General features: G+C 37.7%; 1 protein-coding gene across 1 annotated transcript; it reads left to right on the top strand.

Annotated features, from left to right (window-relative positions):
* Positions 1-1,092: 1,092 nt before the first annotated feature.
* zpg (zero population growth) lies at positions 1,093-4,663 on the top strand. The gene is made up of 3 exons (XM_073981906.1): positions 1,093-1,545; positions 3,388-3,549; positions 3,619-4,663. The coding sequence occupies exons 1-3, from the start codon at positions 1,221-1,223 to the stop codon at positions 4,275-4,277; spliced, it is 1,146 nt and encodes a 381-aa protein (XP_073838007.1). The 5' UTR covers positions 1,093-1,220; the 3' UTR covers positions 4,278-4,663.
* Positions 4,664-13,662: the final 8,999 nt, after the last annotated feature.

Raw genomic sequence — 13,662 nt, 5'->3', positions numbered from 1 at the left:
CAATTTTATGATTTTACTCTACTATGGAGACGCATAATTTCATGCAATTTTTTCAATGAAACCACTCTAGTGTGGACCGGGACTTATTTGCTCTTTAGTTAGCATTAATAGCATAATGTGCTAACATTTTCAGTATTAAACAATACATTTGTAATTTGACGTATGTTTTTTGAGACGAATTCAATTCACAAAAAATTCTTTTGACGTTTCACATTCGTTCAGATGGGCTGATGCATCTACCTTGGTAATTGTGCTATGAACAAAAATCAGCTGACTGCCATTTAAATCCTCCAAAATGTATATCTAAATGCAATGAGATTTGTACTGGATTTATTAAATCCAGTCGAGGATTTATGGCTAGTCTAAATGAGCTAGCGGCAATTGTCACTTTGTCGATGAGAGAGGGTGTTGAGAGGCAAAGGGTTACCATATGACTCACCTCTCCTTCAAACCGACAATTGCCGCAAGGAAAATTGCCTAATGTAAATATGGGGCTGGATTCTTGTTCTATGAAAATTTGAAATGAAAAATATTTTCTTTATAATTTTCTTCATTTGCCATTTATTTTCATTATAATAGTTTTCATTTCACATTTTCATAGAAACAGAATTGAGCCCACGGACTTATTTTCTTCTTTTGACATTTACATATTTTCTTTATAACATTTTTCATTTCACATTTTCATAGAAACAGAATTGAGCCCCAGTTCACCACTTTTACAATTTTTTGCCACTGTTAAACGCCTGTTAGACTATAAAATTATACTACGATTTAAACTGTCTATCCCATACAATATACCTCAAATAAAATTCAGTGGATTTAGAACTACGATTTATTTGACGTATATACTATGGAATTGACATTTGAAATCGAGTGGATTTATAAGTCTAAACGTACTATTACCATTTTTAAAAGGAACAGACCACATATAGGTAAAGGAACAGACCATATGTGTTCCAGTGTAAACTCTGTCATATTTTGCCACTGGTCACATTATTCCGCCAAAGTAATAGGAAAAGCACAATGAATGAACTGTCAACGAAAGGAAAAAACAATGTGTTGTACCGTTATTTTTCAATTTGTTTTTGTAAAATAAACTCTAGCACGTTAGTATTTGCATTCCTGAAGCAGCAGATTGTTCGCAATCATATTCAAAGACAAAAATTTGGAGCGAGATTAATCAAATCCTTGAAGAACTTTCACAATCGCACAGGAGCACAATGTATGATGTGGTCAAGCCTTTGTCAAAGTATTTGCAATTTAAGTCGGTTCGAATCTACGATGTTATCTTCACGCTCCACTCCAAATGCACTGTGGTTATACTACTGACATGTACCTTTCTCCTGTCGGCCAAGCAGTATTTCGGTGATCCCATTTTCTGTATAAGTGATATGCAAAATATAAATTATGTAAATTCTTATTGCTGGACAATGGGAACATTCATATTAGAATATTGGGATAAGGGCTATAAACAATGGCTTATTGAGTCCAATTTGAATAAAACTGATCCTGATAAAATAGATTTGGGACGTCGGATTGCGGCAGGTATGTAAAATTAAGGAATATTGGCTTTTTCCTGGTGTAAATGATAACAGTATTAAATTTGATTTTCATAATGGCAAAATAAACTACAATGGTAAAGGAAAAATCCCAGTGTAATATCCGTAGGGTACTAATGAATTTTTCTTAAGCTTTCATTTGAAACCCATATCTGTTCAGAAAACCCGGTTTTTACCCAGACTTTTGGTTGAAATAACCGGTTAACCGCTAGACTAGGAATGTTCCCTTTCTTGGTATTGTTGACAGTTTGGAGTCAAATTAGGCTAACTCGGCTCATCTGTCTGTCTGGAGCGTAAGATAACTTTAGAGTGAATCAAACGATCTGGTCGGCATAAGTTGAGCTGACTCGCTTACGGGTAGGTCTCGCTCTCCTGATCACGACAATATATACAATATGTTTTGGGAAGTCCACACTTCACGAGATATGGGCCTGTGAAGTTCCGAAAATTCCCTTGTTAAAGCCCGACTACTTAATGATATGTTGTTCCCGTGCCCAAAATTTGCACCTGTCCATAGGAGAAAGTCCTAAATCCCCGGCCGAAGGACGGCTATTTAGAAAAAATTTCAATTTACGCGCGCACACGCGCACTCCCGACTTTTTGAAATTTTTACCACAGGTAGGTCTCGTTGTCCTGAACACAAAAATATATATACCACCTCTTGGAAGTCCATGCTTCCCGAGATATAAGCCTTTAAAGTTCCAAAAATATGTAGCCGAAGGCCGGCTAATTAGAGAAAAATTAATAATTTAAAATAAACGTTTGTTTCCGTTCCCTAGATTTGCACCTATCCATAGGAGGAAGTCCTAAATCCCGGGCCGTAGATCAGCTATTTGGAAAAATTTAAGGGGTCGATTATCGATAGCAATTATCGTTGAGTGACGTTGGTAGTTGCCAAAATTACTTTATGTATGGCAACTTTCAACAGAAGTTGCGAACCTCAGTTGACGAAGCGGCAATTTTTCAGCAACCACCTATTTTCAGTTGCAGTGAAGAAGAAACAAGAAGTAAATTAGAAAGGAAAATAAACAATTTCTTAACAATTGTTGATTCATTGCATCTTTAATTAATTTTGTGTATCAAACATATTGGGAAAACAACAGTTTGAAATATGAATTGATAAATTGAGTGCCAATTCAATGTGCACATGAGTTCCATCTATTCCATCTATACAGCCGACTACACCAGGAAATTTAGTTTTTGAATAAAAATGATTTTTATTTTGTCTTTTTTCTTAATCCGTCTACTTCAAAACGATCCTCTATCAAATGGACAACTTCGTTCAATACGTTCGACAATGTAGATTGAACCATGCAATTGTTGTATTCATTGCCATGGGACTGTTGAAAACGTCCCTCCGCAAAAAATCTCAACACAGCGCACACTTTTAAAAGTCATTTAACTTAAAATAATTTACTGATTACACAGATCTTTCCAACACGAGCATCAACTTACACTGCAGATGGCAATTAAAATGGATTCTATTTGTCCCTCAAATTTCTTCTAATAGATGCAATGTCCTGTACATTTTTTCATCATCAAAAAAATAATTCCACTGAACTTGTCATTTTAAAAGTTTCTTTTTTTGTGAGTTGTGTGTTTTGGATTGAATATAGAGTTCACAAGTTTGAAAAAACACTGATCGATAACACGTTTATCGACCACCCAGTTGGGTTGACATCAATAATACAACATTTCATCTCAGTCGCGGTGGCAATTGACAACAAGTTTAGTGGCAATGCATAATCGACACCTAAATTTTTAAAGACAATTTTGTTCGTATCTATTTATGCATATTATTTTTTTCGATTTTTGTTTCTATTTTAAGGTGTTGGTCCTGAGGAAGCCGGTGAAACTGAACGGTTATATCTACGCTATTATCAATGGATAATTATGGTGTTACTGCTGCAATCATTGATATTTTACTTTCCATCATTTTTATGGAAAGTATGGGAAGGTCAACGATTAAAGGAATTATGTTCGGACATAGGTCAGTATAATGGTATTTACCGCAAAAAATTGTTTTTCTAAACTGCATCATTATTTTCATGTTTTCCAGGAAATGCAATAATACCAGAAGATGTTTATAAGTCGAAAAAGAAAATGCTGGTCAAATACTTTACTTCAGACTATAAAGATGTTCATTTCTGTTATGTAGCACGATATATATTTTGTGAGACATTGAACTTTATTATCGGTGTAGTGAATATGGTGTTCTTGGATATTTTCCTCAATGGTTTTTGGGGAAAATATATACAAGCTCTGGCAGCCATACCGCAGTACAACTGGGACCGTTGGAATGCAGTGACCACTCAAGTATTTCCGAAAATAGCCAAATGTCACTTTAAGACGTACGGTCCATCTGGATCTATGAACTCGTGGGACATTCTTTGTATTTTGCCCTTGAATATATTAAATGAAAAAGTCTTTGCATTTCTGTGGTGTTGGTTTATGATAATGTGTGTAATGGCCGGTGTCAATTTAATCTATCGCTTCGTAATGTTATACAATCCGGCATTTCGTGCACAACTACTTTATTCTAGAGCCCATTTTATGCCACGTTCGTGTCTTAGAAGTGTCATAAGCGATTTTTCTTTTGGCGATTGGTTTGTATTATTCAAGGTTAGCCGAAATATAAATCCCACACTATTTCGAGATCTAATGGAAGATCTTTATGAGAAGTACAATCCGAAGAAGTCAATGGATTTAACAATTTAAGTTTTTAACAATGATTAATAAAAATACATCTTCAATACATATATATACCTCATTAGACATTTGTAAAGAAGTTCTGTAAAAAGCTGTGAAATTGTTTGAATTGAATATAACGAATTTATATAAATATTAGAAACATGCCATTTTAGGCATTCGACTTGTTTAGAAATATACGCGTAATGTACGTATTAAAAAGACTTATCATTTAATGTTAATGCCGATAATTTGAATTACCTATTATAATAGGAATCTTTTGTTATAAATTAGAAATTAAGCTTAGTGTGTAAAATATATTGAACTGCTTCATTTTTGAGTTAAAATTGAATTGAATTTCCTTTTCGTTGTTTTATATAAGCATTAAAGAGACATGAAATAAATGTGAACACATTGAGTATTTTTATTTATTTTAATAGATATATTTAACTAGGGAAACACAACATTAGGTTACGTTTGGTTTAAGGATGCACAGTCATCTAATAGTGTAGATGACTGCTTCACTCGGAGACCGTTGATCCTTTGTGTTGGATAAGTTAAAGATGATGAGTTATAGCTTGATGAATTGAAGTTGAAGAATGGGATGAGGTAGCGATGATGAAAGTTTTGGGGATATTTCTTGTTGGGCTAAAAGATAAAGAAGAAGAAAATTCCAGATTAATGCGGTGTTGTTGATCGATGGTTGTGCTGGAAGTAGATAGAAGGCGCATTCACTAGTTATGTACCTTAGGCAAGCTTCAATAGGTGCTTGGCAAAGGGCAATGGGATCTACGTTTGATGGGAAGGTCGAGTATCTATCTCAATCTAACTAGTAGTTGGTGTCTTCTTGTTTGCAACAGGAGCGCCTACAAAGTCACAACGTACTGAGGATTGTACCAGAAGTGGAGGTGAGGGAGGAAGCTTTCCTATTGCACCAGTCTGTTCAATACAGACCTATATCGCTTGGGCCTGGCTCTAATGACCCGTACATGGAATGTGTGGGGACAGCATTCAGGTGTGGAACTGCGGAGATAAAGTTGCTGAACATATACATCCCGCCCGCTGGTCTAGCTCATCATGAGTAATGGCATTCGGTCTTTGGAAACGACCAGAGGGGTATAGCGCGGAGATTGGTTGCTCTACGTCAGACAAATGACGTCACCTGGCAACCCGTCGTTTTTCTTTGATCAGACCATTTCCCTATATTTGTCTCCATCAACAGACCGCCCGATTTCATCACCTCTGAACGTCGCACTTTCATCAATCATGGGAAAGCTAATTGACCTAGTTCCAAGGAGTTCACTAATCACTGCTTCAGAAATCTGCCCAACGCTTCTGATGTTCGGGTAGCACAGAAAACGTTCCGAGACATCATAACTGCCGCCATATTTGCTGGTATTCGATCCGAAGTGAGACCAAATTTCCCAGCAACTGTTAAGTCACTATCGAACCATGGAAAGAAGGTTCGTAGGTTGGCCGATCCGACGATGTGCGACAATTATTTTAATCGACAGTTGTCGAGCACAGGACGAAGGAAGATGTATAAAATGTCTTCCTCCCGTGGAGTAACCTTCACAATCGAATGTCAGGAACGCTAAACAGCTGGATGAGCCAGGAGTCGAGTATCTCACCAAAGCTCTCAACCTGTCGCTAGTCACCCACATCGTTCTCGAAGTCTGGAAAATAGGCAGGGTGGTGTCCCTACATACAAGGATGATAGCTAGGGTGAATTGTATAAACCGATTTCAGTTTTGTCAGTAAGCACCACAGCACAAGTCCAAGGACTCAACCAGAGCAAGCCGTGCGATAATACAGTGATGGTGGCGCTCGACTTATCAAAAGCCTTGGTACTGTCAAGCACTCCACGCTGTTTGAGGACATTGACCACACAACCCTCAGGCCAGGTTTGAAACGTTGGATAATTATATGTATGGACGCCAGTCGTACGAGAAATTCAGTCAGCCAAGCCTCGTAGTGTGAAACTCGCCTTTAAGGCCTGCGTACATAAGCTGCCTCGCTTGGTTGCCTTGCTTTCCTACTCCATTTCTGACATAATAAAAATAAAAGAATAAAGAAGGCCGAGCATATTTCGGACTGGGTTGCCCTTTTCTTTTTTATTCTTTTATCAGAAGCAAGCAAGGTAAGCAGGCGAGGTAGCTTATGTACGCAGGCCTTTAAGGCCTGGGTACATAAGCTGCTTTGCCACCAGACGAGACATCCATAGGTCAGAATGGGGCAGACCACTGCCCTATACAGCCAATGTATTACATGTGGCCTTAAGCCCCAGCTCTTACCTATAGAGTTCTTGCAAGAATAAGGTGCAATTAGACCCCTCTTAGTGCGCTCCACCGTGTTCCTTTTCCATTTTAATCGATGGTCGAGGATCACCCCCAGGTATTTCGCCTCAGTAGAGAGGGTCAGTTGCACCCCATCTACCATGGGTGATGTGAATTCATTTATTTTCCTCTTCTTGGTGAATAGTACCAACTCTGTCTTTGCCGGGTTCACACCAAGACCATTGTTGTATGCCCAGCGTGAGAGTTTGACCAGAGCACCTTGCATAAGTTCAGACAGCGTAGATAAATATTTCCCACTTATTAGGATTACTACATCGTCTGCATATGCAACTACCCGAGTTCCTAGTCTTTCAAATTCCTTAAGTATTCCGTTAACCACCAGAAGCCAAAGTAGGGGAGATAGAACTCCCCCCTGTGGAGTGCCTCTGGTGACTGACTTCCTGACGGAACTCTTCCCAATACTTGAATTTATAAGCCTACTTTCCAGCATGCTATCAATCCAATTAGTAAGGATAGAGGGGACACCAAGTGACTCTAGAGCAGAATGAATGGATTCGAGTTTCACATTATTAAAGGCACCTTCGATATCTAGGAAGGCAGCTAGGGTGGAACTCGAACCATCCAAATTCTTTTCTATACAACTCACAACGTTATGCAGCGCTGTTTCTGTCGATTTCCCTTTGGTATAAGCATGTTGTGAACTGCTTATGATGTCATCATTCATGTATGATCTAATTTCCAAGTCTAGTAACCTTTACAAAGTTTTTAGAAGAAAGGAAGAAAGGCTTATCGGCCTATAGTCCTTAGGTAACGAATGATTTGGCTTCCCTGCTTTGGGAATGTAGGTCACAGTTACCTCTTTCCATAGTGCCGGTATGTGCGAAAGTAGAATGCAGGCCCTAAAGATCCTTCGCAGTATGGTAACCAAACTAGTCGGTGCATTCTGAAGCATCGCTGGAATTATACCATCAGGTCCAGGAGACTTGTAGGGCTGAAAAGTACTAATCGCCCATGAAACTCTGTGATCACTTATTACCTCGTCAACAAGGACCGAATCCTCCAAGGTGTAAGTCCTGCTCAAAGCCACCCTATGCGGGCCCGGATTGGCATCCTCACACCCTGGGAAATGGATCTCTGTTAACAGGTCAAGAGTCTCCGAAGCGGAGTTAGTCCAGGTACCGTCGTTTAGCATAATGCTCCCAATGGGTTTGGGGTCCTTTGAGATCACCTTGCGGAACCTCGCTGCTGCACTAACCTCCTCTACGGCCTCGCTAAAGTTTATCCATGAGTTTCTTTTGGCCTTCCTAATCTCACTCTTGTACTTGTAAAGATCCCAATCGGTACTGAGTTTAGATTTACTAGCCTTGTTATATATTTTCCTACTGTTCTTCCTAAGTTTGTCCAAATCTTTGTTCCACCAAACTGGTTGAGCCCTCCTACCAGGATATGTTAATGGGCAGGTCTTCTCATAGCAACCTCAAAGAATACCTGTGAGACCTTCAACCTGTCTATCAATTTCCTCCGCTGTGTGGGGCTCAGGAAGCTCACGCAGCTTTGAAGAAACGAGAGAGTTGTAGTTTTCCCAGTTGGCTCTTCTTGGATTGCGATGAGGCGTTTGCCTTTTACTACTATAGCAGATTCGAAAGTGTATCGCTCTATGGTCCGAGAAGGAACACTCTTTCGATACTCTCCAGTCTGCTATAAAAGTATCCTCCATATTTGTAAGGGTAATATCGATGACTTCCTCCCTTACCCTATTCTGGAAGGTGGCAGTGTTTCCCCTATTACATACTCGCAAATTATTAACTAAAATAAAGTCGAATATGGACTCACCTCGCATGTTGGTGTCACTGCTTCCCCAGTGGAAGTGATGAGCATTTGCATCACAGCCCATCACCAGTTTACAACTGCCCATGGTCTCCTCCACCAGTTTGCGCACCAATCTGTTCGGCGGGTCAGGTGTCTCATACGGCATGTAGACCGAGGCTAGCACTAAGGCCCTTCCGGTATCCTCATCGTATCGCCATCGCTGTAATTGTAGAGTTGAATAGGATTAAGACTTTTCTTGGCTACAATACAGGTTCTTACCTTATCCTCACTGGATGCAAAGAAAACAGAGTAGCGACCATCGTTTAGTCCAGAGACCCTATTTTTGGATGACAATACATGAATATGAAATTAAAATAAAGATTAGTCCATTTGACAATGTTTTAACGGTGTTGTTTAACTTGCTTTTCAAATCTGGTAACAGATTTGGATGACAATACATGAATATGAAATCAAATCCAATATGGGCCAATTTTTTCCTATAGCTCCCAGCCAATTTAGTTCAAATCGATTAAATCATTTTTAACGCAGTTGCAGTTGACCAATCGAACTGAAACATTGCACACTTTTCAAATTTGGATGACAATACATGAATATGGGCCCATTTTTTCCTACAGCCCCCATAGAGCGGTACTACCCGATTTCAGGTATTTTGAGGATTTTTTCTTCATTTTTGCCCGAATTAGCTGTCATTTGGCATTTGGGATTTCCAATGATACAGACATTTCCCCACCATAAATTGTGGACATATGTATAGGTCCAGCTTTTGGTGTAGCCCCCATATAGCGGTACGGCCCGATTTCAAGTGTTTTAAGGATTTTATCTTCATTTTTAGGCCGAATTGGCTGTAACATGGCATTTGGAGTCCCCAATGGTACAGAAACTTCTCCACGAAAAATTATGGACATAAGTCCAGGATTTGGTATAGCCTTTATGTAACGGTACTACACGATTTCAGGCATTTTAAAGTTTTTTTTCTAAATTTTCGGCCTAAATTGACTATAATTTTGTTCTCAGTGGCCAAAAAAAGTATTTACTAAAAAGTTAAAAATAAAAAATAATTTCTAAAAATTAAGTTGCAGTGTTTTATTTAGAAATGTACTTAAAACTAGAAAATAATTTGTCGCTTAGCCTCAATAAATATATTCTTTCTCATGATGGAATCTCTGAAATAAAACGCTTGCATTTAAATTATAAATGGTGGCAAAATTAAACGGCAAGCGTTTTATAGAACGGTAGCTCCCGATTTTCGGTATTTTGAAGGTTTTAGCTTCACACCGAAATGGCTGAAATTTGGTACTTAGTCTACGTTGGTGGTATAAAACTTTCCCCCAGAACTTTGTCGGTATCGGTCCATGCCTTCATATAGCCCCCATGAAAAGGTACCTCCCGATTTTTCGTATTTTGAAGGTTGTGGCTTCAATATTCCACCAAAATGGCTGAAATTTTGTATTTAGTGTTCAATGTGATATAAAACTGTTCGTCAGAAATTTGTCTGTACATGTCCACGCTTTTATATTGCCCCATTTCCGACTAAAATTCGTCGGTATAGGTCCACGTTTCGATATAGCCCCCTTAGAACGGTACCTCCCGATTTTCGTAATACTAAAGAAATTCGTTATTTAGTCTTCCAAGAATTATAAAATATTCCAGAAGAGTATTATCAGTATAGGTCCACGTCATCCTATATCCCCATAGAAGCGTACTTCTTGATTTTCGGTATTTTTTAAGTTTTAGCCACATTCTTTACCGAAATATAGGAAATTTGGTATTTAGTATTCTTTAAGTCTAAAACCTTTCCGTCAGAAATCTGTCGGTATAGACCGACGTTATGAAATAGCCCCCATAGAACGGTGCCTCACATTGTTTTACCGAAATTGCTGAAATTTAGTATTAAGTCTTCTTCATACACGAAAGGAAACTAATTATTCCATTTTACTTCAATACAACTTGTGGTGGAGGGTATAACAAGTTCGGCCCGGCCGAACTTAACGCCGTTCTTACTTGTTTTAAGAACCCAAAAAGTCAAATTATAGCTTTATCGGTCTGAAAATGTAGCTAAAAACGTCAAAATACCGTAAATCGGGGGTACCGTTATATGGGGGCTATACCAAAACGTGGACCTATGTCCACAACTTTTGTTATATAAGTTTATTGACACTTAAGAACCCTAAATGTCAAATTATAGCTCAATCGGTCTGAAAATGTAGCTAAAAACGTCAAAATACCGTAAATCGGGGGGTACCGTTATATTGGGGCTATACCAAAACGTGGACCGATATAGCCCATCATCGAACTTGACCTGCCTGCAAACAAAAGACGCATTTTCCCAAAATTTCAGCGTCCTATCTCCATTTTTGTGGATGCTAGAGTGATTACCACAGAAGGACGGACGGACGGACGTGCACAGATCGACTCAGAATTTTACCCTGATCAAGAATGTATATACTTTATAGGGTCGCAAATGAGTATTTCAATGCGTTACAAACGGAAAAACAAACTTAATATACCCTCCATACTATGGTGGAGGGTATAAAAATAAATTTTATAATATATCTAAAAATTCCATAATTTGTATACATTTCGCACCATATCGCCAAAACTGTTAAATTTTTCTTAATGTTTTCATTTCGAAACATATCAACGACAACGACAGCCGATATTCTTAAAAATTAGGCTAGGATCATCGAAATAGTGAAAATCTTGCTATAGCAAAGACAACGGCAATTCTTTGTGGTTGTAAAATTCTGCGATAAACCATAACGTGGACCTGTATGATTAAAAACTTCAATATACTTCAATAAATTTTACATGGCGACATTACGGAACGTGGCCCGATATTGTCTATTTTCAATTCTAAATATCCTACTCTGTAAATATTTAAAATTGTATCCTTAGTCCCGATTTACATTAAACGATTTTTCTTGCGGCAATTTTTCTCGTTCTCTTTTAAACTTGCCTCTTGCGTTTATAGAGGCAATTCTGTTTAGGCAAGTTTTGTTTCAAAACAATGAAAATAATGTCAAAAACGAAAAATATAAAAGGAATTGCCTGAAAATTGCCGGTACGAGCAATTTTTTTCCACTTCCATACCCCTTACGTGTCTCTCCTACAAACTGAGACTTGCCGCACGTAAACTCGCCTAATGTAAATTGGGACTAAATATTATGAATTCTTTCTATTGAATTTATATACTTTGTACCATTATTATATATAAAATATAGAATAGAATATGTGCCAAAATTTCCAGTCCATCGGACAAAAATTTACCTAGATATGAGCTTTCGAAGGGAAACGTTTATTGTGTTTTGTATGTAGCATAGAAACTAAAAACGTCTTTTCCTCGAAGTGGCACTTTATATGTTTTTGTGGGACTATTGTATACATAAATCATGTGCTTAACCGAGAGAGTCTTTAAAAAACTGCTGACGGAGTCAGAAAAAATATCAATTTTGTACAGTGTTTTGTTTTTGTTAAAATCGAAATTTTGATTTTAACTGTTCAAAATTTTTAAAAATTGATTTTTTAATTCCTTTTCGATAATGGACAAGATTATTAGGTTCGTAATGATCCCACAAAAATATATGCTGATCGGTTTATTCTTTTTCAAACTACAGTGGGTACCGCAAACTGCTTTAGTAAAAACAGTGCTTTATAAAAAAAAGAAGAAGGTAACTTAAGGTTTAATAGATTTTTTATAAAAAAATGCATGAAAATGGCTTTTCTCATGCTTATAAGTGGCCATAACCCCTTAAAATAGCTTTACGTAACGCTACACAACATTTGAATTTTTCATGATTTTTGGTCAAGTTGTGCCCCCCCCCCCGAAATGAAATCCTGCGTACGTCCCTGAGTACCTTCCTCCATGTTATATCAGACTGTCTATATTGCCTTACGGCGTCGGGTTCTTCGATACCGAATTGACCCGGAACCACACAACGACTGCGACTTCCCTCTTAGTTTTCATATGTTTCGAATTGTATCGTTTTTCTGTGTTGGGAGCAGCATGTCCCGGAATGCCCGGAGCATCTTATTGGTTGTCCTGTACTCGTCTGTACGAGGACTACGACAGGGACTGTGTTGCTGCATGCTGTTTGAACATACGACGCCATGTACTATAAATATTCCTTTTTTTTTCAGAGTCAAAATACTCAGATTAGTTGGCAAGCATTCACAGAAAATATGTTACGTTGCCTCAAGGCAGGTAGCACTTCTGTGGATTCAATAGTCGTTTAATTAAACTTATTTCAAATGGCTTAAACTGTTTAATCAAAATTTCTTCATAAATATGTCGGTACTTTGTTTTTGATTATTTGAGATCAAAATTTCTGCACATTTTAAAATATGCGCTCAAAGGAAATGACTATTGAGTTCGCTGAACTGTTTAAAAAATAAACACGCACAATTATAAAAATTTAGTTCATTAATAACCGAAAATTTGCAGCGCAATCATTGGCTAGCAATATTAATTAAAAATGCTCGATTGGGCTCTTTTTATTTAAACGCAAAGTAATTTTTGCATTTTGTATTGAACAGCAAAGAAAATTAACGCGCTCGTTTTTGAAAAATATTACCACCTTAGTATTGAAATTTTCCTCAAAATCGAAATTGAAATTCGTACCTTTCCAACTTTCAGTGTTGATCTAAGCAAAATTGCAGAATTGTTCGGGTATATTTACCTTTTGTCGATTTTCATTAATACCGTTAAAAAAGTTGATGTCTTATGGACAAACAATAAAAGTCGTGGACACAGCATTTTCGTTTGCGATATTATTTAGGCCGTCCATTGCCTTGTGTTGTGGCTAGATGCCTGGTCATGGCATTTGAATTGCCGGAAGCGGGAAGAGAAAGGTGAGCTGAGTGCAACGACGTCCCACTTTCGAAATGCTTCATAAGCGGAGGCATTGTCCGTCAACAGGTTCAGTTTAGTTACGTGGTTTTACGCGGACGGAAGTATCTTGTTCGGAGTTCTTAAAATCGTCGTCGTTTCCAATAAAGAACAACAATTAAAAGCATAATTGATTAACCCAGCCAGGCTGGCAGACAGTGGATTACCTACCCTTGGATGATTTACATGAATTGGAGTGTTTTGTGGAAACATATGTTGTCATGTGTTGAATGTGAAATTTAATCCAGATATAAAAGCCGGAATTAAAGCAAGAGCAAGAAAACTTGTTGAAAAAGAAAAAAAATCCAAAATATTAATGGATATGCAAATTTCTTAAGTATTGCATAGATAAAAGAAAAAAGTTTTATAATAAAAACAAAAGGATAATAAAAAACATAACAAG

This window comes from Musca autumnalis, unplaced genomic scaffold, assembly GCF_047663935.1.
Source record: "Musca autumnalis isolate F117 unplaced genomic scaffold, ASM4766393v1 scaffold_4, whole genome shotgun sequence".
NCBI lineage: Eukaryota > Metazoa > Arthropoda > Insecta > Diptera > Muscidae > Musca > Musca autumnalis.
This window is presented reverse-complemented; position numbering and strand designations above follow the sequence as displayed.